We start from the raw sequence: 27188 nt of genomic DNA on the forward strand, positions 1-27188 counted from the left end.
CACACTCTCTCGCTCACTGGTGCTTTTTCTCCTTTTCCTTTGTGCTCTTCCTCATAGCTTTGTGAGACCACGGCTGTGGGGTCATTGAGTTCTGCTGCTGGAGCAGACTGAGTGTGTGTGTGTGTGTGTGTGTGTGTGTGTGTGTGTGTGTGATGGAGGGTGAGGGAGAATCCCAGACAGACTGCTGCAGTTATTTATTCTTCTCTCTCACTCGTGTGTGTGTGTGTGTGTGTGTAAAGGCTCCGCTTATGGAACCCGGCTGCCACGCTGGCTTACTCGGTGCTCCTTGTCCCCACCACGTCCTGTGTGTGTGTGTGTGTGTGTGTGTCGGAGAGAGTGTGAATATCCTCTTTTACAGTCTCTATCGTTTGCATGCCAGTGCTGGCAGGCTATTGTTATATATTATATTGGAGTTGCCCTAAAGACCTGCATAGGCTAGCTTCCTCTTCTGCCGCGTGATATCGGGTGCGTTGTTGTCAACCTTTTTTAGTTTCTCATGCCTCTGGGGATGATGAGCCAGCAGTTTATTATTTGTATTATTATTTGTTTATTTTTTTTAATGTTTGCTTGCTTTGTGTCCTGCCGATGATTTAAGTGGAGAGTTCAAATCCATCCAGTGATGGCCTCTGTTCCCACACACACACACACACACACACACGTACGTGTGACCCATCCTACTGTCTCTCTCAGCTTGCCTTCTTAAATATTTGTAGAGCCCCCACTGCAGCCTTTTAAAGGCCCCATCTCCAGCCCCTTAGCCCTGCAGGAGCCTGTGTCTGCCTGTGATGCGGATCACCGTGGCAACAGGGATTCCGTCGACAGGCGAGCCGTCCCTGTCAAAAGCGACATCTGCTCGCATCACGACCCTGTCAGCGGGAGGTTGTAGCTGGGCTGCCACACACACACACACACACACACACACGTGTGTAAGGGCATGACTGTGTTTTCAAGCTGATGTTTGTCTACAGGAAGCTCTTGTAGGCCTGGCACCCACTTGACACTGTGAGAGGAAGTGGGTACGTTGCGCCTGTTTCTGTGGTTGTGTCCTCAGCTGCAGTCAGAACAAGACAAATAAACGGCCTATAGATTGCAGAGCTCAGTCTTTCGCCTTTTGTGCTTCTTTCTTCTCTACTGTCTCTGGAGCTCTTTCCTCTCTACTGTCTCTGGAGCTCTTTCCTCTCTGTCTCTGGAGCTCTTTCCTCTCTGTCTCTGGAGCTCTTTCCTCTCTGTCTCTGGAGCTCTTTGTGCTTCTATCCTCTCTACTGTCTCTGGAGCTCTTTGTGTCTCACTCCCTACCTGACGTTACTCAAGGGAAACAACTAACCCTAACTTTACTCGAGGGAAACAAGCTGATAAATTGGCTTGTTAAGTGGTATCCACACACGCACGAACACACGCACGCATACACACACATACACACACATATACACACACACACACACGAGCGCACACACACCACTGTGTTGGGTTTGGCTTTGGCCTGCATTAAAGATTCCCTGTCCATTTCCTGTGTCCTCTGGGGTCCTGTTTGACCGAAGAGCCCCGACATCTCCAGTTCCTGGGCTGTGAGCCTAACTGCCCATATTAAGCTTTCTGTACCACACACACACACACACACACACACACAGCCTCCGTATAGCCCTGCTGCACCACCACCGCTCACTGCACTGCCTCTGCTAGTTCACCTCAGGTTCATTTAAACGTGCTAATGAAGAGCCAGAATGGTAGACAGGCTCAGGGTTATTCAGGAATTGGATTTAAATGACCACTTGAGACCTACGGCTCCACCTGTACCCACGAGGTGCCGATTTCCCACCTCATTTCTTGAGGTTTGTTATGATTTGTTTTGGCTGTTGATATTTGGTTACTACATGTTACACAAATGAACATTTGCGGAAAAAATATGAGCCTGTAAATTAATATAATTCAAAATGAAATGTCACTATTTAAAATTAAATGTATCACACTTTGATTTGCTTTATTGTCGTCATCACTGTAATCAATATGATGGAGGCTTTTAGCTATTTGTATATGAGGAGCTAAGTAAGATCTTTCTCAATTAACTTTAATCGTGTGGGTGTGTGGCACACCTTGAGACTCAGATGCCAGATGTCTGTTGCCCCAAATGCCAGTCTTGGCCTGGCATCGCCGTGGAGACCTGTGGCACCCTGTGCCATTGCCACCTGTCCTGTGTGCAGGCTCCCTGATTGACCTTCGCAAGGGCCCGAATTAGATTGGTGACCAGCGATTAGTGTCTGTTTAACAACCCTCTCTGCGTGTGTGTGTCGATCATCCTGGTGTCACCCTACCCCACACCGGCCCTCTTGGCTTTGCCGGTAAGTGCTGGTCTGCCCGTCGGAGGGATTTGGGCGAGCCGCTGGCCGTAAGCTGTGTCTGGGTCTCTCATCTTTTGTCTCTGTACGTCTTACTCACTTAACTATTATCGCCATGGCTACATGACAACATTGCCCAAGTGGAGGATAAACGGTGGACAATAAATAGACCAGATGACTGCCAAATGTGGAGCAGCCATTATGGTGATGGCCACTGAGGTCCTGCTGCCGCTGGCAGGATGCCTGAACATGAAGAGACGGCCCTCACGCTGCTCTTCTCTCCTCATCTGCTCTCTCTCTCTCTCTCTCTCTCTCTCTCTCTCTCTCTCTCTCTCTCTCTCTCTCTCTCTCTCTCTCTCTCTCTCTCTCTCTCTCTCTCTCTCTCTCTCTCTCTCTCTCTCTCTCTCTCTCTCTCTCTCTCTCCTACCTATCAGGAGTCTATTTCACAAGTGTGATTCTTAGCTATGGCATGAAGCTAAAACCATTAACCTGTTATTGCCCAATTTTGTGTGTGTGTGTTGGGCTCATGGTGTGGCTTATCGACCCGCTGGCATTAACCCCCGTGGGCCAGGGCTATCGAGCGTCACTGCCATCAGGCTGCCAGGGTCACCAGTCACACACACTCTCGCATATCAGCATCCTCTGGGCGCGTGCCAACCTTGTCTCGTGTCCGTGTTTCTCTCTCTCTCTCTCTTTTATTCTTTCTCTTTTTTTTCTTTTTCTCTCTCCCTCTCTTTCTCTCCCTTACTCTCTTTCTCTCTCTTTCTTTCTCTCTTCCTCTCTTTCTCTCCCTTACACTCTTTCTCTCTCTCTCTCTCTTCCTCTCTCTGTCTCTCTCTGCAGGCAGTGCCCCAAACAGTGACGCTCTCCCGACACAAAAGCCTTAAGCTGGGGAGATGATTTATCTGTGCTTAGTGTTCCGACCAAAAGTACAACCAGTGCCAACCGAGAGCCTCTCAGAGCTCACGCGCTTAACCCTGACGAAGAGAGGGCCGTGTGTGTGTTTGCCATGGTTACCTACACGGCGACCATTGTTTTCCCATAAGGAAATATGGAATTGCGAAAGTGGACTGTGTGTGGAACTTCTCATGCCCACAGGGAGAGAGGCAACTGGTTAAAGTGAATATGTAATCTGGTGTGTGTGTGGGAGGCGGGGGGGTGTAGGGAAGGCAACTGGTTAAAGATAAATGGACAGCTCTTTCCCCACACTATGGCTGGACCTGGATCCCAAATCACGATTCGTTGTTCCGTCTCGTGAAGAAACTGAACGCAGTTGACGGCACTGTGAATGTTGAAGCGTTCAGCAGCTTTTGCCACCAGTGTTTTCATTTGGTGATGCTGGCTTTGAGGTTGGTTGATTTTGTTTTTCATCCCAACACCTGACACAGATGATGTAACTCGAGCTCGTCCTGTGGTCATATTTAAAGTGGGCCGTAGCATCCCACCGCAGGACAGACACACACACACACACACACACACACATGTCTGTCTGTGTGTCAGATCTCCCCATGCTTTGAATAATCAGGCTTTTGACTTGCAAATGTACAGTCAGGCACTGAAGGCTAAGAGGACGGATACACGTGCGCACGCGCACACACACACACACTGTACACACCCCCCCACCCCTCTGGGCTTTTCTGTTTTAAATAAGAGCCCCTGAGCTGACCGGTGGAGTGGCAACGTCTCCACTTTGGATGGCTATCAATAAGGCAGGATTGACGTGTCTGTGTCTCTTATGAAGCAGCTTTGATCTCAGTGGCTGACCCCGTATACCCCCGTATACCCCGTTTGATAACGGCGTCATTGTGTGTGAGAAGTCGCCCACACTTGCATTTTGGAAGTGTGTGTGTGTGTGTGTGTGTGTGTGTGTGTGTATATGTGCAAGTGCGTTAGAGTGTGAAGGTATCATGTGATGCGTTGATGCCCCAGTCTGTTCCTCAGAAGCAGCAGGCTTCTCAATCCAGAAAAGGAGACACACACACACACACACACACACACACACACACACACACACACACACACACACACACACACATATCCAGTCTACTATGCAGCATGAACAATGTGCAAAATATACTAAACAACAAATTGGCCATGGCCTTGGATGGATGTGCATAGAAATAGATTCCATAATTATCATAGGTCGAATAACTAGGCTAAGAAGAGGCCTAGAGAAGTACATTTGGAGTCATGAAAAGGCCTCTCGGCACTGAGTTCAATGGGAGCAGCAGAATTGCCCAGAGAGTGGCCTCCATGGCCTTTTGTGTTGCTATGGCAATGACCCTGTATCCATGGAGGATGCTCGAGGCCAGCCATGTTAGAAGAATGCAACCAGGCGACCTCAGGAATGTGTGAGGTACAGGCATGCAGCGCCGCAGGTGTGTGTGTGTGTGTGTGAGTGAACCCCACACACACGCACGCACGCAGCGTGTGAGACTCATTAACTCATTTACGCACGGCAGAGTTTATTTTGGGGATTTGGACCAGGCCTGGCTGGCCACAGCCTGAAGCGGTCTGTTTTCTGTTCGGCTGCCGCTGGTTGGCTAGGACCAGTACCCACCCTGCTGCCAACCCCCACAGTAGTGACCACGCCACACACACACACACACACACACACACACTACACTCATGCACACTCCTTTAACCTCGCTGACCTCTGTGCTGCCCGTCTGCTTGTCTGTTGGTTTTCACTCACACTGGGCTACCTCTATCTCAATCACACCAGCGCTCCCCTATCACATAGCGCTGTGTGTGTGTGTGTTAGTGTATACTTCTCTAACATATTCTCTCTCTCACACACACACGTTCACACACGTTCACCTCCTCCCTTTCCAAGAAAGTCTTTTCACAGAATTGCGTTTCTCTTCTCATGTCTCCTGACTTCCCAGAATCCTCTGCCTATGCGGGCACACAGAGTTTAAAAAAAAGAGAAAAGAGGCTTCTGGAACTCTCAGACTGATTAAAAAGAGAGAGACCAGGTGAGAGAGGCCGACACTGGGATACCCTTTGTAGAGTTAGTGATTAACTCAGAGATGGCATACATCATCAGCAGCGTACACACACACACACACCCCTTTGGGCCTCTGGGCTCTTAGGTCTCCAGGTCCCCCCGCACTGTTGAAGCTGCATTTTATAACAGCTAGGGCCGCCCATTCTGGGAACCACTTACTTATCTCTGATTGGACAGGGCTCAAGTCTGCACCACAGTTTTTTAACCTCTACCAAGCTGTCTGTCTGCCTGACTGTCCAGTGTTTCCCACAGAATTGGATTCAATTTGTGGCGGTAGCTGACTTGGACAAGGGGGTGTATAGGTCTAATTGAGTGCCTGTCACTGCTGATGTGTGGATGCAATTCATAACTTTTTCTACATGTTAAAATAAAGGTTCGTACTTCTCCTTGGGACAAGCACTTTTGAATTTTGGAAAACACTTTTCCATTTACATCAGGATTTTGCAAACATTCAGTGTCCGAGTCAATAAAATGAGCCCTTCAACGAAATTGACAAGCAGCTGTAAGTAGGCTAAGCATGCTAAATTTGACATCCAAACAGTATTCTAATGTTAGCTTTGAGATACTGCTTGATTGCATAACTTAGTTTAGTCTCTTCAATGTAGCCTACTATGTTGTGATAAGATCTTAGCAGAGTTAACTTCAATGCAGCAGTTTTGAACAAATTTGCGCAGCATGGTCACGATGCTAAGCGGATTTAATAGCCATTTAGCCAGACGTCTTCTATGCAATGCTTCTATGTGGCAACAACAATCCTAAAAAAAACGCAGCTCAATGGCAATGCAAGGATTTGATCTTATATTTAATTTGAATTAAATTAAACAGAATATTTATGTGTGGCGGCTGGTTTTTATTTCGTGGCGCCCCGCCACAGATTAGTCAATGTATGGGAAATACTGCTGTCTGTCTGTCTGTCGTCAGGATTATGCAAAATGTAACACGCAGATTGTTTTTGTGGAGGGGTTGGAACGAAGAACCTAATGAACCCACAGACTTTTCAGGCTACGCATGCTAGCCTAGCCCAGCCCAGCTAGCGCCGCCGCTTTGCCAGCGGCATGGGCTGTGGGATGGTGTCTATGTGCTTATTAACAGTTTCACACCAAAAGCCTTCAAGCTCACAGTAAGGTTCCACTCTCTTGTGTTCAAATGCCAACGCAAGTGAAGATGCAATGTGCGTGTTGGGAATGTGTCGCCTGCTTGCACAATCAACTTCAGGTTTAGTGAACTTTAACCCAGCTGAGAATTTATGTCGGGCAATAGATACACCTACAGACTGATAAAGACGACGGATGGAAACTATCCATAGCGGATTGATGGGAAACGGAAGCAGGAGGTGTGTGTGTGTGTGTGTGTGTGTGTGTGTGTGTAAATCCTGGGAGGGAGTGGTGAAGGTGTGCTTGGATGCCTGTTGACAGTGTTTCCCACAGAATTAAATTCTATTTGTGGTGGTAGGTTTGCAGAATTAACTTGAATGCAACAGTTTTTAGCAAATTAGCGCAACGTGGTTATGATGCTAACCAGATTTAAGCACAATTTAGTACAACCTGGAAAATCAATGTTGATATTGTGGTGGGCCGCCACAAATAAGTCAATGTATGGGAAACACTGGTTGAGGAGGAATGCGCCTGACATGCACATAAACAGCCAGGAATACACTCTCTCTTGCTCTCTCTCGGTCGTCTTCAGGTGGCATTAGGAGATGTCCCAGCTTGTCCTGTTTTTGAGACTTTCACAAACACTCATGGAGAAAACAGGTGTGTGTGTATGTATGTGTTTTGTATGTGTGAGGGAGATAAGGACGAATGAATGAGACTTCTTGCAATGTTTGCTCAGCACTTAGTGTTTCTAAGAGACTTGAGCAGCTGGTGTTATCTGCCCACAGGTGTGTGTGTGTGTACATGTATACTGTTGCTGTGTTTCTCTCGTGTGACCTCTGTGTTAGAGGCGTAACCGTGGCAGCTAGACACCTGATGAATGGGTCCTTCTTGGAACCTGACGGTTGATGTCATGGCAAGACCTGACTGTCACACACACACACACACCGCAAGCATAGACCAGTAATCACCTGCAGTTGCTGAAGACCATATGCCATAATGCCCAGTGGGAATATCCTCTATTTTAACTAATTTAAAGTAAATATATGTACAACACACACACATGCCTTCACACACATAAAGAAAGCACTTGAGAGCAGGTGTCATGATGACCTCACTACACGTGAACCATAGCTAAAAGACTTCAGACTGTGGAAACACGCACACAAACACCCACACACACACAGAGACACTCCCCTCTTATCTCTGACCTCCCCTTGCCCCCACCCACTGTGTGTGTGTGTGTGTGTGTTGAATGAACTGAGGCTACGTCTACACGAAACCGGGTGAATTTTCTGTAGTCCATATGCCAGACCAGTGGATGGCGCACTCACAGAGGTAAAAGCGGCTAAAAGTGCTGTAGTGCATATGCCAGACCAGTGGATGGCGCCGTGACTGCTGTGCAGAGGCTTCACATTTAATTTGCATTTAAAAGCAGTTTGTTAAAGCAACACCAAAGCACTTTTCCTCTGTAGCACGCACGGTATTTGTTTATCCAGCACCGGCTTTGCAAATAACAATGTCCACAGACAAGGTAGAATATGTTGCATGATGTACGATGTATTGCGACATCAAACGCAAGTCAAATTTGTAGTTTCTTATGTCTCATTCCATCGAACTACAGATCCGCTACCCGATCTGGCAAACTTGCATAGCGCGGTTATAGCCGATAGAGGGCTGCGAAGCGGATGCAGAAGTGTCGTTCACCCTGTTACAAGTTGATGAACCTCTGAAACGATTTTGGAAACATTATTTTAAGGTACAAAAAACTCTTTGGTGTTGCTTTAAATCAGTCGCATGAAATTAGGAGACTACAGACAATTTGGTTTTCAATTCAACTGTTAAACTAATAGTCCATTTTCAAGGAATGTGACCGCTATGTGGAAATTAAAATGTTTTAACGGTTTGCATTAGGTCTGGTATAGAGCATGTTACACTGGAGAAAACAGTAACATGTGTTAGTCATAGGTCGTAGTAAGCTAATGATTAAAGTGAAGCTAACTGTGTGCTTCTTAGCCCCAAAAGGCTGATACCTTGTGCGCATAAATCATGACAAGGGAAAGAAAAACACATTTTAATGACAAACAAATGGTTTGGTTTGTTCTGACGATGAGCGTGTCCGATTGAATGCAGTGGCTGATTTGAGGGGTGCTGCTATGTCGTCATAAAATGACCGGCTTTGCCGTCTACAGGGCAAAAGTTAACCGGCAGTTTCAAAAAATCCCACTTCGGAACCCGGTTACAAAAACTCTTTTACAGCCTCCTAAAATGCTGGCTTCATGTACAGGGTTCCTACGCAGTATGGAAAACCTGGAAAAGTATGGAATTTGATTTTTAGTAATTTCCAGGTCTGGATAAGTATGGAAAAAAGAAACAAGGGTATGGAAAAAGTATGGAATTTTGAAATGCAAAATATGTAGGAACCCTTCATGTACATGCAAGGCCTAACCGATAATATAAATTCACCGGTTTCAAAAACCAGCGTCATGTGGAGTTGTTAAGTTGCTAAGAAGCGTTGTGAAGACGGCCCCTAACACACACACACACACACACACACACACACGAGTAAGTCACTACCTTGGGTACATACCGTATTTTCCGGACTCTAAGTCACACTTTTTTTCATAGTTTGGCTGGCCCTGCGACTTATAGTCAGGTGCGACTTGTATATGAAAAAAATATATAATTGAACATGTTTTTAAATGTTAATTCATATTAACTGACATGAACCCTACATGAAACATTACTGTCTAGTGCGAGAGAGCGCTCTCAAATGCACAAGTTCTGTGCACTTTCAGTCAGAGATTAGTGGTAGCGCTATGCCTGAAGCACACTGTGCACCTAAATAATCAAATTATGGCCGGGATTCTATTTATAGCCGGGCCTCAGATTCGGACAAATAAAGGCCAGTAATAATTTTGTTTAAATTTAACTCCTAAAAGAGCTCTTCTTAATATTTTATATTGTTGGTTGGCCTCTTTGGCTATACGGAATAAGGCTTCCATTTCAACACAAGTCCCATGAATAAATGAAAGCGGATGCCTTATCTTGCAATAAGCGGATGGAAATCCCGACACTTCATACATGAACCGTCAAATACGGTGGTCATCTGTCCCGATATTTAGCAATATCAAACAGTACAAGCCATGCCCCAAATAAAGGTGCTAAATAAAAGACTCGCCATAAGGATTTGAGGATTTACGATAGTCTGTCTCCTAAACATTCCTCACCCGGAATCTAGACATGCATGAAAACATTTGAAAACAAAACTCACTGCCATGTAGGCTAATATTTGATCACTGTTTTGCTACTAATTATATTTCACATAATGAATACACATACTAGAAAGGGAAAGTATGCCTACTATGCGCTCCGTGTCTGTATCTGTCTGTTCACGTCCGCAATCGATTATAACGTTCCTCAAATGGAGAACACATCCATGTTCTCTCGTGTTAGGCTGTCATGCTTCTGTGTTCGCAAAATTCCTGACGGTTCCTGATCGCTAAACGTTTGTTTTCCTTTCCTGTCGATCGCAGTTGATGTAGAAGCACCTCCTAGGCTATAATTTGACTTCAGCGGTGAGAGAGAGAGAGGGAGAGAGGGGCACCCGCAAAGTGGTCCTGTGCGCTCGTGTGTGCATGGGGTTCAATTTAAGTCAGAGTTGGTCCGTGCAGTCAATAGTCACGCTTTCAGGACTCCATTACTGGATTAACGTTATCAGACAGCGCTGTAACATGTGTGGGAATTTCTCTCATTATGATGGAGGTGTGGGACTTTTATTATTATGCTCAAAACTTAATAACTTATGCGCAATACCCGCAATCCCGTGCTGAAATTTAGGCCCGGATTTTAAATGCGCATATTTATTTGGCCTCTGTGTCCAATTACATCTGTCTGTTCTTGGTCTTGGATTTTGTGAAATACATTTCTAAAGATCACCTGCTTGCTGCAGCTTTGGTCTGCACGTCCTATTAAAACCGGTCTGTCTTCTTAAAACCGCATCTTTTTCTCTCTCGTGGGCATTGCATTCTCTACATTTTTAGCTAAATATTCATGTACCACATCAACATTTTTGTTCAGTGAATCTTTTGTAAATTGCTTTACAATTACTGTCGGGCCTATAGGCCGATCGCCTGGTTTGCGATTTGGTCACGTCCTTTTAAAACCGTCTATTTCTCTCTCGTGAGCATTTAATCTGCTGCCAGCTTGTGACTCCACATTGCCCAAAATGCTTGATTGCATTGTGTTCTCAACATTTTAGCTAAATGTTGGTGTACCACATGGCATTTTCTTTCAGTGAATCTTTACAATTAGACCTTCTGGCCCTCCTCTTGGCTGCCTTCACTCCTTCATCTTCATTAACATTATTCATTTTGGGCTCAATAGTCCAGTTACATAGTCTCTGTTTTTGGTTTTGGATTTTGTGAAATACATTTCTAAATAAATGCAACTTATAGTCCGGCAAATACGGTACCCAGATGGAAACATAAATGTTTGTGGTGATGAAAGAATCTCTTTCACGGTAAAATGTCATCCTATTCAGAGAGATAATGAGTAGATCATGTGCAGATATTGATGGGCATACCTTACACACACACACAGTGCAACACAAAGCCAGTTTCTAAGGTGCCCTTAAAATGTAGGCTGAAGCCTGAAAGATATGTGTGTGTGCGTGTTTTTAAGATGGCTGTAGGGGGAGCAGATTCTTGAGTTCTATAAATGTGTGGGTGGATGTTTGTCATGCTAGAAGGGTGCGGTGTTTACTGCAGGCTCAAAGAGAACCTATAGGGAAGTTCCTGTGTGTGTGTGTGTGTGTGTGTGTGTTTAATGCTGTCTGTGTGAATTGAGAGAACAGGTTGTGGGTTTATGTGCTAGTAAATGTGTCATGCACACAGTATTGTTTGTCAATATTTTGTGTGTGTGTGTGTTTGTACACTGTATAATTATTGTGGGTGCGAGAGCACCAAAGTAGGTTAATAGGTGGAGTCTGTGGTCATGGGTGCCTGTCGTCTCGTCAGTGTTTCAGTGTGTGTGCGTGTGTGCGTAAATGCCAGTGTTTCAGTGTGTGTGTGTGCGAAAATGCCTGTGTTTCAGTGTGTGTGCGTAAATGCCTGTGTTTCAGTGTGTGTGCGTAAATGCCTGTGTTTCAGTGTGTGTGCGTAAATGCCTGTGTTTCAGTGTGTGTGCGTAAATGCCTGTGTTTCAGTGTGTGTGCGTAAATGCCTGTGTTTCAGTGTGTGTGCGTAAATGCCTGTGTTTCTAAATGCCAGTGTTTGTGTGTGTGTGTGTGTGTGTGCGTAAATGCCTGTGTTTCAGTGTGTGTGTGTGTGGCACAATATACAACAATATACAACAATGTACATCATGGCTTTTTTTTTTTTCTTCCTTAAATTTTCAATGGAAATGGTTCTCAAGTGTTTCGCACAGAATTGAATTCTATTTGTGGTGGCATGTTTACAGAATCAACTTGAATGCAACAGTTTTTAACAGATTAGCGCAGCATGGCTATGATGCTAACCAGATTTAAGCACAATTTAGTACAACCTGGAAAAATCATTGTGTAGTGGTCAATGTTGATATTGTGGTGGGCCGCCACAAATAAGTCAATGTATGGGAAACACTGGTTCTGAAGAGGGAAAGCAAGACTATTAGTGTAAACAGCCAAGGACCGGGCCTGTGTCCCATTGCTCAGAGCTATCTGAAGCATGTTGATTTGATTGATGATTAATTTACTGGTATGGTGAGAATCCATCTTTTTTTTTTTTTTTTTTTTTTTTTTTTTTTTCTTAAATCTTCAATGTGCTTCTGAAGGGCAAAAGCCCAGGTGTGGCACCTGCATGCTCATTACTGCAGTCTAAGCACACTGGGACATAGTTCACATTTCACAGAGCTATCTGAAGTGTGTTGATTTGATTTGATGATTCATTTACCCCTTTGGCCGTATTGTGAGAATCCATCCTTCAGGCTGGGGTTTATGGTGACTCATTGGCTCATTAGCTGTCCTGTCATTCAAGGTCAAAGACTGTGCATTGACCTGTTAATCCTGTCAAGGAAGAAAACACCTCATTTGAGTTCCAGTTATCTTTATGAGTGTGCTTTTAATTTCCTACACACACACACACACACACACACACACACACACACACACACACACACACACACACACACTTCCTCATAGGTGCTGATAACAGGCCTGTAATCCTATCACACGGATACTGAAAGGTACTTCCCTTTTCTCACTGCAGATGGCCTTCCTTTTCGTCAGGTGACCTGCCCTCACCCTGCTCTGAGCCGCTGTTCCTGTAGCCGGACACACACACACACACACTTGCAAATAGACAGTGTAAGGGAGATGTGGTAGCAGCTTGAAGAGTGTGTGTGTGGAGGGATGTAACGATTACCAGTATAATGGTAAACCGCGATAAAAATGTTGACTATAATAATTACCGTTTTCATTTCAAACATCATGATTATCACTGTTGATTACCGTGGTGTGGAAACCGTGTGTTTAATCCTTCCCAGCTTCATCCGAGCCTGCTTTTGACATACAGTAGGCCTGGTACAATGGAACAAAACTGGTACCCGACTGATTCTGTTGTCTAATTGATCGTTTTAACTACGATTTGGATTAGGCTACGCCTGATTTTAAAAGTCGGAACTTTTTCACCGCAAAATGTGCACTGTATCATGTAGCCACTCTGCGGCGTCTTTTTGTGTTCACGTCCACATTAAATCCATTCTACTCACGTTATCAGGAGAATACAGTAGCCTAAAGTTGTATTTTGAACGCTTACTTTGGTCTCACTCATTGCATTCAAATAACAGAAATAGCAAACTCCAAGTAATGGTAGGGCAATTTAAGCTATAAGCACATAGCCAATTAAACATGAAGAAAAAAGTGAACGGGACACTTTTTGAAACTATTTCAGCTTGTGTAGGCCTATCAGTGCTTTGAACACACTTTTAGAAATACCGTGATAATACCGAAAACCGTGATCATTTTGGTTACTATAACCGTGAGGTTAAATTTTAATACCGTTACATCCCTGTGTGTGTGTGCGTGCGTGCGTGCACGAAAGTGTATACAAAAGAAGGTACTTACGTGTCTGTGAGATAAAGGGAACAAGCAATGCTAACCTGTTACTCTGTGACCTCCTGAATCGTGTGTGTGTGTGTCCCTTTCCACATGCTTTTCTCTGATCCAAGCACTATCAACCCGATTAAGAGCGCAGAGTACCAGTTGGAGATATGAGAAACGTGTGTGTGAGGGTGAAGGAGAGGGAAAGAATGTCACTGTGCTTGGAAAGAATTATGTGTGTTATCTGTGTGTGTGTGTGTGTGTGTGTGAGTGAGAGTGTGAGAGAGACAAAAGTTTGTGACCCATCACCCAGTCTACATCACGCCCACTCCCTCTGCACAGCTGGTCTTCTGTGACTGTGTGTGTGTGTGTGTGTGTGTGCATGTACACACTCATCTTGCGAAGAGTTCAGTGAAGGGGCAAAGTTTCTTTGCATTGAGTTCTAGTGAGTTTTGTTTTTTCATCCATCTCTGGTGGAGTGAAATGGATGAATGCCCAGCCCCCTCCCCTTTAGGTGTGGAGTGTGTGTGTGAGAACCAGGAATCACCTCTTGAACCAAAGTTAACAGGCGCTCTGAAGTCGCAACAAAGGTTCTCAGAGGAGGGACGATCTAGTTATCTAGCTTTTTAAAGGTCACTACTGCGGCGGAATAAGAATACTTGCTTTTAGTGAAAAGTGCATGAGCTTAAACTCCACCGTGTGGAAGACGCACACACACACACACACACACACACACACACACACATTCCTTGGAGTGCTTATCAGGACAGCTACTGAGGGCCATTTTAACCTTCTCTTTGCTAAAAGAACCTTAGAGACTCCTTTGCAGAGAATAAATCAGTGTGTATGTGTATTTGAGAAAGTAAAAGTGTGTGTGTGTGTGTTGAGAAAAACAGTGTTATCAGGTGCATTAAGGTCTTGTTCACAGAGAATTAGACAGTGGTGTGATGAGTGTAAGAGAGGAGAAGGTGTGTGTGTGTGTGTGTGTGTGTTAAGTAGAGGGTTGTCAGCAGGTGCTGTGATTCAGCCAGTGTCTTAGTGAGTCATCTATAATCTGCGTAATCTAAGTAATTTGCCCAGCCGATCTCTTTGTGCTGCTGTGCACCGTGTTCCCCGGGAATTCCAAATGAGTGTGTGTGTGTCTGTGTCTGTGTTTGAGTCAGGAATCTTGGTATCAGTGAATGTTCTGTTATGAATGCGTCAGCTCTAATGAATCTACATATGTTATGCACTTTAAATGCAGACACGTTGAAGTGTGAGTGTGTGTGTGAGAGAGAGAGTGAGCGAGAGACAAAAAGAGCCTTATGGTTCTCCTCCTGTATGGCCTGTTTTGTGGGAGCCTGAAAGTTTTCAGCAGCTAAAAACCGTGTGTTTGGGACTGACAGGACTGCATTTTTACTCCTTGTGCTCTATAATTTGGCATGGCACACACACACACACACTCCCTCTGCTACTGTTGGTTGATTAGTTTCCTTGGAAAACGAGTGATTGTTGATGTCTTGGACAACTGTAGAGCTGTTTTCTGTGGAATCTTATCAGATGTCTGTGTGTGTGTTTGTGTGTATGAGGGAGAGTGAGCGTGAATGGGAGATAATGATGGACTGAGACTTAAGTGTGATGTCTCAGTGCTGTCTGTCATGGAGGCCTCAGAGCTGTGGCGGTTGACTGAGTCATGCAGCCCAAGACGGCTGGGTTACTTTGAAGTGTGTGTGTGTGTGTGTGTGTGTGTGTGTGTGTGTGTGTGTGTGTGTGTGTGTGTGTGTGTCTGCGCTCGGGTTAGTGCTTGGCACGTAAAGAGGGGCCCCGTGGGAGTGTGTGTGTGCGTCTGCCTTTGAAGCGCCGCTTACCCTCTAATCTTCACCTTGTGACTGTCCTAAACAGGGCCCAAAGTGGACACGCACGCACGCGCACGGGCGGACACTGCCCAGTGTGCTGGCACGGACGCTGCACGGCAGAAGATGTACGGTGTGTGTTTGGTGGATTTAGTAGCATGGCAGTTTTTTCTGTCATTCTGTCACCCCTGCCCTAGTGGCTATGGGGCAATAGTGGAGGGCTGTAGGCCTAGTCACCATGACCAGGGTTTAAATCTGAGATGGGCGAGACAGGTGTGTGTGTGCGCTGTAGCCTCTTCTTCCACGGGTTGAAAATGAAAAGATATGTGATTGATGCCTCCACTCTGTGGGCTGGTCTGACATGGGAGACGAGTTGAAGATAAAAAGCACTAGGATTAACACACACACAGCCCTGGGCCCCAGTGGGGAGATCTGACGCCTGGGAGAGTGTAAGCATTCTGTCGGCTCGTCCGTTTGAAGTGCGCCTTACTGTATGGAACCTTTGTGTGTGTGTGTATGTCTGGTTCTGAATGAAGTGCGTTGTTGTCTAGGCCACACACAGGTAGAAGTGCCAGAGACATGAAGGGGCTAAAAGCGAGAGCTGCTCTGTCAATGTGAACTCTTCCTTCCTGCCTGCCTGTTGTGAGAAACCCAGACGATTACAGGACTTGAACTCTTCCTTCCTGCCTGTTGTGAGAAACCCAGACGATTACAGGACTTGAACTCTTCCTTCCTGCCTGTTGTGAGAAACCCAGACGATTACAGGACTTGAACTCTTCCTTCCTGCCTGTTGTGAGAAACCCAGACGATTACAGGACTTGAACTCTTCCTTCCTGCCTGTTTGAAACCCAGGCGATTACAGGACTTGAACTCTTCCTTCCTGCCTGTTGTGAGAAACCCAGACGATTACAGGACTTGACTTGTTCATTTGTTTGTTTTGATTTCATTACATTTCTGTTTGTGTTTTATATTATGGGATATTATGTGCCTAGTTTAGTATAATTCAGCTTATTTGAGACCTCCATATTGATCAAACTCCTCTCTCTCTCTCTCTCTCTCTCTCTCTCTCTCTCTCTCTCTCTCTCTCTCTCTCTCTCTCTCTCTCTCTCTCTCTCTCTCTCTCTCTCTCTCTCTCTCTCTCCCCTCCCTCCCTCCCTCCATCTCTCCATCCATCTCTCTATCCCTCTCTTCCTCCATCTCTCTCCCTCCATCTCTCTCTCTCCCTCTCTCTCCCTCTCTCCCTCCATCTCTCTATCCTCCTCTTCTCCATCTCTTCCTCCATCTCTCTTCCATCTCTCTCCCTCTCTCTCTCTCTCTCCTCTCTCCTCTCTCTCCATCTTTCTCTCTCTCCATCTCTCTCTATCCTCTCTCCCTCCATCTTCTCCCTCTCCATCTCTCTCTCTTCAGGGAAAGAGTGGGTTGCTCCCCAGAGAGCGTTAGAGCTTGAGTGGAGATCCCTCTCTCTTCCTCCATCTCTCTTCCTCCATCTCTCTCCCTCCATCTCTCTCTATCCCTCTCTCCCTCCATCTCTCTCCATCCATCTCTCTCCCTCCATCTCTCTCTATCCCTCTCTCCCTCCATCTCTCTCCCTCCATCTCTCCTTCTCTCTGCAGAGCTTCTGTGTTGAGTGGGGTTGCCCCTATATGGCGTTTGGGAGCGTGAGTGGAGACTTCTGCCAGGCACAGCACCTCGCCTTCGTGGACAAGTGAACCGAGAGCCCCCCGAAAGACTACGCTACCCACAAGCCCCCCTGACTGCACCGCCTGCCAACACACTGGGCCTTCCTCCTCACTGCCACCCCATCTCTCTCTCTCGCTCTCTCTCTCTTCCTCCCTCTCTCGCTCAGTCTCTCTTCTCGGTGGCCCGCTCCTCCACAGCCTTGACCTCGTCCGAACCCTGTGACCCCGCCCCCTCCTTCCAGAGTTCTCTAGCACTCTGCACCGCGCGGCTCTGCGCCAGACACCCATCGGACGCTCGTCTGCTCCTGCAGTGATTTCTCGGACTAGCCTGTCTTCCTCACCGCTCCTGAATGGGGTAAAGCTCCAGCACTCTCCTCGGATGCCTCTACTGTAGTCTCCCCTCGCCTCCCTCCATTTTGTTTTATATGTTTGTGTGTGTGTGTTTGTGTGATTTTTGTTGTGTTCTGTAATCATTTTGTTCTCCGTTGGAACACTGTGGAGTAGCGTAGCCCTCATATATTTTATTTTGTAAGTTTTGTTTTTTTGTTTTTAAACACACAAGGAGATGTGTCATCTCCTTGCTGTGTGTGTGTGTGTCATATGTTGAATCCCCTTTCTTGAGTTTGACCCTAGTGCCCCCCCACCCACACTGTTCTCTTGTGTTGGGTTTTCTGTAAATTATTATTTTATTGGAAAGTTCTCTCTGACTTCTGAGCCAAAACCCTCTGTAAAAGTCTGTGTTTTTTGTTTTGTTTTTGTTTTTAGTTTTATCATTATTATCAGTTGTAAGTCAGTGCATTAAGTCTCAGAGCAGTTAAAGCAACTGTGTGTGTGTGTGTGTAGGTTCAGGACTGTGAAAGTGAAGAGTGTGTGTCTGTGCTGTAATTGTTTCAAGACGTCTGGCCAACATGAACCGCCCGGCAGCAGTAGAGATCTCCTACGATGGGATGAAATTCCTCATCACACACAACCCCACCAACTCTACACTCAACAAGTTCACAGAGGTAAACACACAAACAAACACACAAACAAACACTACCCCAACAACTCTACGCTCAAACAAGTTCAGAGGTACACACACACACAACCCCACCAACTTTACGCCACACACCTCTACACTCAACAAGTTTAGAGGTACACACACCCCCCAACCCTATGTTTAACAACATTGTAGTGTGACTGTGATTGCCAATGTGTTTTGACCCTCTGTGTGTGTGTGTTTAGGAACTGAAGAAGTTTGAAGTGAAGACGCTGGTGAGAGTGTGTGATGCCACCTATGACAAAGCCCCTGTGGAGATGGCCGGAATCACGGTCCTGGTAAGAATCTGTGCCTCTTCATCCTCTTCCTCCTCCTCCACTTCCTCCTCTTCCTCCTCCACCTCCTCCTCTTCCTCCACCTCCTTTCTCCTGCTCCTCCTCTTCCTCCTCCACCTCCTCCTCCACCTCCTTCCTCCTCCTCCTCTCCTCTGCCGACTGGCTAGTTCTCTCTATTCAGCAATTTTTTATTCAAGAATAATATATTATTAGAGATCCATTCACTCATTCCTTGCCAACCCAGACTGCCTCAAGAAACTAAAAGAGTGAGTTAGTAAACAAACAAACAAACAAACAAACAAACAAACAAGCAAGCAAACATGTTTGCGTTCTCTCTGTGTCTGAGTAGACGGAACCAATGCACCGTTTTGTTTTATTTGTTTGAAGACAACTGGCACCACCCACCACAGACTCGCTTGGAAGAAACCACATTCAGACAGGAAGAGACTTTTACAGTGATGTATTGACCAGAGGCCAGGGAATGGTGATGAAATTCAGCTGCAGAATAACCATCGGAGAAGTGAAACGTTACACTAATCTTAACCTCTGGGGGACGAGCAAATGTCTGTTAGTCCTCAGAGTGAATCGGTCCTTCCTTTTGACCTCTGAGTGATTGACCTTTTTTTCTTTCACTTGCTCTGGCGCACGTACACCCACATACACACGCACACCTGGTCAAAGTTAAAACGGTAGTAATCTATAATACCAGAGTGGAGTCAGAGGTCATATTGCATGTTGGGTGTCCCTCACTGTGTGTGTGTGTGTGTGTGTGTGTTGAACTCCCTACACCCTTGAGCTGGTTAAGACCAGACTAAGTGGGGAGGAGGGAGCAAGCTGAGGATTCAGGCTTTTTTTTTTCAGAGGCCCACACCTTTTCCTAGAAGAATTGGCACTGTGGATACACAGACACACAAACACACTGCAGTAGGGAGTCTGTCTCTATGAAGGCATTGCACCCAGATGATTTGGGTTGGTCTGTGTGTGTGTGTTCTTCTCCCTTATACTGTGTGTGTGTGTGTGTGTGTGTGTGTGTGTGTCTCCTACCCTTGAAAACTCCTCACTTTCAGTGATCTGTGTGTGTGTTGAACTCCCTTCACCCTTGAGCTGGTTAAGACCAGACTAAGGTGCTGTTTACACGACGCCGGTTTTTGTGAAACCGGTGAGGTTTTGTTAACGGTTATGCCTTGCACACGACGCCGGCAGTTTAGGAGACTGAAACCGATAGCTTTTGAAACCGGCTTCCGAAGTGGGAACTTTTGAAACCACCGGCTAACTTTCGCCGTGTAGACGCCTGTAGGTGCGAAGCCAGCAACTTTATGACGACATAGCCCCACCTCTCAACTCAGCCACGGCACTCGACCCGACACGCTGCTTGTCAAAACAAACTAAACCATTTATTTATCATATTAAAATGTTTTTCTTTCCCCGGTCATGATTTATGTGCACAATGTAGCCCATCAGCCTTTAGTGGCTAAGTTAGAAGCACACGTTAGCTTAACTTAGTTAAACATTAGCCTACTGCATGTTAGTGTTTTCTCCAGTGGTGCTCAGACCTAATGCAATGCGTAGGCTAAGCATTTGAAATTCCACATAGCAGTCACATACCTTGAAAATGAACTTTATTAGTTTAAGAGTTGAATTGAAAACCGAATTGTCTGTAGTCTCCTTATTTCATGCGACTGCTTAACAAACTGTTTCAACAATGTTTTCTTCTACGCAATTCACGCAAATTAAACGTGAAGCTTCTGCACAGCGGCGCCACCGACTGGTCTGGCATATGCACTACAGCACATTTAGCCGGTTACACCTCTGTGTGTGCACGCAAGTTTTTTCTTTACCGGTGTCGTTAAAGGTGTGAAAGCGGTAAGAGAAAATTCACCCGGCGGTTTCGTGTAGACGTAGCCTGAGTGGGGAGGAGGGAGCAAGCCGAGGATTCAGGTTTCTTTCCCCAGAGGCCCACACCTTTTCCTAGAAGAATTGGCACCGTGGATACACACACACACACACACACACACACACACACACACACACACACACACACACACACACACACACACACACACAATGCAGTAGGGAGTCTGTCTCTATGAAGGCATTGCACCCAGATGAATTGGGTTGGTCTGTGTGTGTGTGTTCTTCTCCCTTATACTGTGTGTGTGTTTGTCTCCTACCCTTGAAAACTCCTCACTTTCAGTGATCTGTGTGTGTGTTGAACTCCCTTCACCCTTGAGCTGGTTAAGACCAGACTAAGTGGGGAGGAGGGAGCAAGCTGAGGATTCAGGTTTTTTTTTCCAGAGGCCCACACCTTTTCCTAGAAGAATTGGCACTGTGCACGCACACACACACACACACACACACACACACACACACACACACACACTGATCACTGAGCAATGACATTGAGGAGTTTTCAAGGGTAGGAGACACCTTTTCCTAGAAGAATTGGCACTGTGGATACATACACACACACTGATCACAGATCACTGAAAGTGAGGAGTTTTCAAGGGAAGGAGACAAACACACACACAGAGTATAAGGGAGACGAACACACACACACACACAGACCAACCCAATTCATCTGGGTGCAATGCCTTCATAGAGACGGACTCCCTACTGCAGTGTGTGTGTGTGTGTGTGGGGAACAGACCATCTTGTGAGGTGGTGGTGTTCGTCCAAGCCGCTTGGGGCCCAGGGACGATTAGTGCTGAGGACACACACGCACACACACACACACACACACACACACACACACACACACACACACACACACACACACACACACACACAACCAGGCGATCGCCCACGGAGCTCTTTTAATCCTGTGTGTCAACATCACAACAGGCACTCCACAGAGAAGGTGTGTGTGTGTGTGTCTGTGTGTGGCTGTCTGAGGAGGACACGGTCCTCACCTCTCCGCTTCAGAGAGGAATACTTCTTGTGGGACTGCGTGTGTGTGAGAAAAGGGGAATGAAAAGAGTGTGAGTGTGCCTGAGCCTTGTGGTTTTTGAGTGTGTGAGTGAAAGAGAACCTGTTCTAGCCGGCTGTGAGACAAGCTTAGCAGAACTCCAAGCCCTCCCACCTGCTGTGTTCTCTCTCTCTCTCTCTCTCTCTCTCTCTCTCTCTCTCTCTCTCTCTCTCTCTCTCTCTCTCTCTCTCTCTCTCTCTCTCTCTCTCTCTCTCTCTCTCTCTCTCTCTCTCTCTCTCTCTCTCTCTGTGTGCACACGCATACTTGCACAAGCCCCTAGCGAAGCATATTCTCTGGGTCAGCCACCAATTGTGCCAACCTCACACGTCTATGTGGGCCCGATGGCAGCTCTGGTAGTGGCGCTGGTCCAAGCTTTTGTAACTTCAGGACATATCGCCCCAACTCTACACACAAATCTAAAAGTAGGGCATGTCTTTAATTATACACTGCATCCTTCATTTCACACACAATCCACCATTGTCGTTTCTTACCGCACTGGTGACCCACAATGTGTGACTTAAACTGTGTGCCGCCACTGAGTTGGAAAACACATATGTTGTCATTGTTTAACATGTTAGTACCAGACTTGCTTTAGAGAAAAGCTGCTCAGCTCTCCCATCAACTGAGTGCAGCAAACTGCTACCATAGTATAACTTAGCGAGTTTAGGAAAACATTTTACTCGTGTCTAAAATCTCTTCTGTGTGACATGAGTATATATATATATATATATATATATATATATATATATATATATATATATATATATATATATATATATATATATATATATATATATATATATATATATATATATATATATATATATATAAATAAATAATGTGGCACTGGGTGATCTCAGGGGAATCGGTACTCTATAGTACCAATGTAATTTGATTGGTCCAATTTAAAAAAAGGTACTGTTCAGTAGCCTACCCTAGTCGGGGGTGCATGGCTTCCCAAAAGCATAGTCGCTAACTTAAGTTAGCAACTTTGTTGGTTGCAATGCAATTTCACATTGCCAACCAACTAAGTTGCTAACAGGTGCTATTGGGCTATTTGTTTGTTTGCCTGCCTGTCTGTCTGTCTGGTTGGTGCTGGTGTGTGTGCACTGATGGGAAACACTGTGTTCTCCACAGAGAGAGAACATTAGCCCTGTGCGTCATGCCTCCTGAACCTCATAGCCCTTTTTCTTTCACACCTCCTCCCCTCCTCCCCTCCTGGCATGCTGATCTCTCCATCTTAGTCCACCCATCCCTCTCTCTTTCTCTCCATCTCTTTCACACTCACTTTCCTCTATTCTTCCTCTGTCTCTTTCATACACACTCTTAGTAACTCTTTTGTCTCTCTCTCTCTCTCTCTCTCTCTCTCTCTCTCTCTCTCTCTCTCTCTCTCTCTCTCTCTCTCTCTCTCTCTCTCTCTCTCCTTGGATTTCCTTATTGTATTCCCCTCATTTCCTCTGTCTCAGTCAACCCTCTCTTCTCAGCTGCAGGAGGGGAGAACACACACACATGCCCCCACACACACGATCCACACACACCTACAGGAGGGGCTGCGAGAGCGTGTGTGTGTTGGGCAGAGTGTAGAGGTCAGTTCTCACATGGTTTGCAGTGGCCCACTTCACTCCTGCTCTCCGTGAGAACTCTGCGCTCTCGTCTCCCATGCTGCTCTCTGGGTGTGTTGCCTGTAACCATAGACCGTGCGGATAAGGCCCCGTGGACACACACTATATCACACTGATCTCAAACGCCTGTGAAAACAGATCAGACCTGCTCACACACACATCGCCTCTTGTCCCCCTTAGCCTCATTCCTGTCACAGCAGAACTCTTACTCAAATACCTCAGTCAGTCTGATCCCTTTTGTTTTGTCCCCTTGGGCTTTCCATAGGACTGGCCCTTTGATGATGGAGCCCCTCCCCCCACCCAGATCGTAGATGATTGGCTGAACCTGTTGAAGACCAAGTTCAGGGAGGAACCTGGGTGCTGCATCGCTGTCCACTGCGTGGCCGGACTGGGCAGGTGAGTCGCATCACAGATGCCTTCAGATCTAGACGTGCGTTGCACCAGTGGTTCTTAAACTGGGGGTCGCCAGAAGTTTTGGAGGGGTCGCGAAATGATTTGCAGTCTGAATTAAAGACTTTTTTTCTAAAGGTTTTTAGTCAAAGGCTGCCATTGACATAATGCCTTTGGTGTTGACATAGCCTACCTATGACAGAAAACATTTTCTGCATTTGCCTACAATGCCCATCTCGCAACATTTCAAAATCAAATTCCACCGATTATAGAGAAGGGGGTCGCGAGACTTGGCCCATGTTTTTTGGGGGGTTGCCAGACAAAAAGTTTAAGAACCACTGCGTTACACCACCAAGATGTACACTTTGACAGACACATGTGCCCGCTGCGCAAGTTCCATTAAAATGTTGGGGCCTTCCTAATGAACCGGCCTTTCTGATATTGGGTCCTTCCTAATAAACGGGCCTTCCTAATGTTCGGAGATCCAATAATGTTGTAGCCTATAATAAGACGGTTGAAGCGGAGCAAACGATTGACATTGCGCTATCTTGGTCAGTAATTAAGGATCTTTGCGATACTGACCGCTGCAAAAATATAATGACCCTGGCAACAGGTTTTGAACTATGAATTACGTCTTTCATATCATGCCGTGAACAGTTTGTTCGCTGTCGCAGTGGAACTTCATTGAAAGTGTAAGCCAGCAAGCAATACGTTTCTATGCAACATCTGAAACTTTCAACTTCTTTGTGTGGCGGTCAATTTGGTGTTTTTTAGCAGACGCTTCACTCTGCACGTATAACTACTGTAGATTACACACAAACAGGTGTGTGTGTGTGTGTGATCACACATGGTTTCGTCAGATGCTCATCTGCAATGTAAATTCTGCTTCGATGCACACTGAATATAAGGAGCCTATAGTATACTCGCTAGAACTACAAGATGGACACACGCACACGCCCACACACACACACAGAGCGAGAGATTGAGATCTGGCCTTGCAGGCAATTGAGGCAGAAGTGTTTTAAAGAAGCCAGCAGTTTGGCTGAGTGTATGTGTGTGGGCCTTCACAGCTGTGACAATTGCGCCGCCACACTTTTGTGGGGTGGGTGTGTGAGCGAGAAAATTTGTCACCAGCCTCTCTTCTCTGAAAGGTGCAAAGCAGTTCCACTTTTGCACACGTAGTTCTCACACATACATCGCACCACTGCCAACCTCGCTCACACACACGCAGTGCACGGCACCCCAGTTAACCTCACTCGCAGTCAAATAAGCTTTTCAGAAGCTTTACATCTCAAAAGTAGGAAGTACAGCTTTCAAAACGACACAGCTGTATCTGACGCGTCAGCGCCGGCCTCTCATTCGAGTACTGAACTCCCTGACCCCGGGGGAAGGGAGAGGAACCGAGAGGAGTGGAGCACTTTTGTTGGCTTGGTCTCAAGTGCTGGTTTTTAGGGGTCACCGTCTCTCCCTCGTGCCGGTCCTATGAGATCTGTGCATAAATGAAAGATAACATGCTTATGTTTCCTCCCCTCCTCTCCGTTATGAATCAGGAGGTGGTGAGGCTGTGGCTCTCTCTCTCTCTCTCTCTCTCTCTCTCTCTCTCTCTCTCTCTCTCTCTCTCTCTCTCTCTCTCTCTCTCTCTCTCTCTCTCTCTCTCTCTCTCTCTCTCTCTCTCTCTCTCTCTCTCTCTCTCTCTCTCAGAGCTCCCGTGCTGGTGGCCTTAGCCTTAATTGAGTGTGGGATGAAGTACGAGGATGCTGTCCAGTTCATAAGGCAGTAAGTATCGCCGACTAATAGCTATCAGTTTCAGAGAGACTCCGACTAGTTGCTGAAAGTTTATCAATTCATAAGACTATATCTCAGCCACGTTCAGAGGACTGTAAGTAGCTCTCCGTCCTTTTTCTCATGTAAGTGTCTGGTAGTCCATTTCTTAAAATGGGAATAGCCTCTCTTAGTTTAGTTCAGAAGAACTACAGAAGTACAGTTTACAAGATGAAAATTGTGTTATTGGTAACTAGGAGAACAGAAGGACTACCTTTCATTTAACAACTGTAGTTTTATAAGAACACTATTGAAACGCAGCACAGGGCTGCCCATGTGCACAAATGACTTTCCATCACACATACAAAAGATGTTCAGCATTCTCTCTCTGTGTGCACACACACTCTCTCTCTCTCTCTCTCTCTTTCTTTCTTTCTTTCTTTCTTTCTCTTCTCTCTTTCTTTCTTTCTTTCTCTCTCTCTCTCTCTCTCTCTCTCTCTCTCTCTCTCTCTCTCTCTCTCTCCTTCCTAACTAGGAAGAGACGTGGAGCCTTCAACTCCAAGCAGCTTCTTTACCTGGAGAAGTACCGGCCCAAGATGCGCCTGCGCTTCAAGGACTCCAACGGCCACAACTGCTGCATCCAGTAGACCGCCGCCGGAGCGTTCCGCGCCCAACACCATACCTTTTTTTAGCAAGCAGAAGACGACGACAAAGAAGAAGAAGAAACCAAACTCGAACCGATACAAAAAAAAAAAGAAAAACAAAATATTTGCTATGTAGGGACAGAAGCCGAGCGGAGTCAGCAAAGCGTAAATGTTGTGGTGATTGTGTTTGTCTTGATACTGGACAGCGAGGAGCGGTTAACGGAGGACAGGACTGTGTGCAGGACATAGGCCTGTACAACACACCAGCTGTATGATTTCAGAGCTAGAGGTCAAAGCACACCGATTAGGCCCACCTCCTGGTTACCTGTGCACCAATCACGGGCTTAGAATCTCACTTCCTGTTGGCCTGTGAGCCAATCGCAGGCTAAAATCCCTCCTGATCTTTTTTTTTTTTTATACCCCCACACACCACCCACCCTTTCCCCTGATCTAATCATGGGATAGCCTTTTTTATTTTTGTTTTTTATTCTACATGAGAAATGTTGTTTAAATGAACCAGTGGTAATAGAGATTTATACATGTGAAATTGTAATGATATTAATGATTTTTATTAATAACATTATTGGTATGATTATTCATGGGCCAGACTTATGTACTTTTAAAATTTTGTTTTGAAGCCTTCTTACACAAACTCAAGTTGTTTTGGTCAAAGTGACTGTAGGATGGGCATGGGTGTTATTGCACGAACACAAAGAAACTGAACAGGTTCCATTCAAATGCAGTAACTTTCTTCTCTCTTTCTCTCTTTCTCTCTTTCTTTCTTTCTTTCTTTCTTTCTTTCTTTCTTTCCCCCCCCCCCCCATCTTCTGGGAATTTCCCTCTGTAATTTTGGGGGGTTTCGGATGGGCTTGACATATATTCTCTGTATTTATTCTGTTTAATTAATCTCTGCCTGGAGTTGGGTAGGGGCCAGAGACCCTTCACACTCGAAGACACACACACACACACACACACACACACACACACACACTGACTTATCTGTTATCTCTTCTTTTAAACAACCATGTTTTCAGTTTTGTTTTCTGAATTTCTGGGGAGTGCAATATTCAGTCCAGCTTAAAGAAGGCAGGCCTCACCCCTGGGACCGTCCTACACGCGCACACACACACACACACACTCAGACAAACACACAGGGACTTACACGTGCACACACACCAATGAAAATCGCACAGGAGGAGGCTTGGTTGGTTAAGGTACTTGCTCACTTATCATGGCTGTTCACTCCTGTTTTAAAAAGGTAATCGTCAACCCACACACACACACACACACACACACACACAGTCTCACTGTGACCCTACTGTTCAGCCCACAGTCACTGAAGGAAGGTTGCTGCAGCCATGCCGTGTGTAAGGGGTGATCAGTTCAAGATTTATTTTGTATAATTTCCTCCGAACCTTTACCCCCTTACTTTGTCTTGGTTTTAAAATAAATGAATATAAACTGTT

The 27188-nt window shown here is 45.9% G+C and overlaps 1 protein-coding gene and 1 long non-coding RNA gene across 4 annotated transcripts in view; both read left to right on the forward strand.

Annotated features, from left to right (window-relative positions):
- The window catches only part of ptp4a2b (protein tyrosine phosphatase 4A2b), a 31554-nt gene extending 4366 nt beyond the window's left edge, over window positions 1-27188 (forward strand). The window contains exons 2-7 of one of the 2 annotated variants that reach the window (XM_048229319.1): window positions 16961-17381; window positions 17870-18030; window positions 18251-18343; window positions 23193-23323; window positions 25019-25093; window positions 25614-27188. In XM_048229319.1, the coding sequence (XP_048085276.1) occupies window positions 17935-18030; window positions 18251-18343; window positions 23193-23323; window positions 25019-25093; window positions 25614-25725 (507 nt within the window). In that variant the 5' untranslated portion in view covers window positions 16961-17381; window positions 17870-17934 and the 3' untranslated portion in view covers window positions 25726-27188. The remainder of the gene's footprint in view (window positions 1-16960; window positions 17382-17869; window positions 18031-18250; window positions 18344-23192; window positions 23324-25018; window positions 25094-25613) is intronic. The other variant, XM_048229318.1, reaches the window with a different exon arrangement.
- Window positions 1-27188, forward strand: LOC125285083. Of its 2 annotated transcripts, none has more exons than XR_007191980.1 (2): window positions 1-658; window positions 26676-27188. It is a non-coding gene; the product is annotated as an uncharacterized LOC125285083 (long non-coding RNA). The 2 variants fall into 2 exon arrangements; XR_007191979.1 differs by lacking the exon at window positions 1-658 and adding an exon at window positions 670-922.

Source organism: Alosa alosa, chromosome 20 (genome assembly GCF_017589495.1).
Source record: "Alosa alosa isolate M-15738 ecotype Scorff River chromosome 20, AALO_Geno_1.1, whole genome shotgun sequence".
Taxonomy (NCBI): Eukaryota; Metazoa; Chordata; class Actinopteri; order Clupeiformes; family Clupeidae; genus Alosa; species Alosa alosa.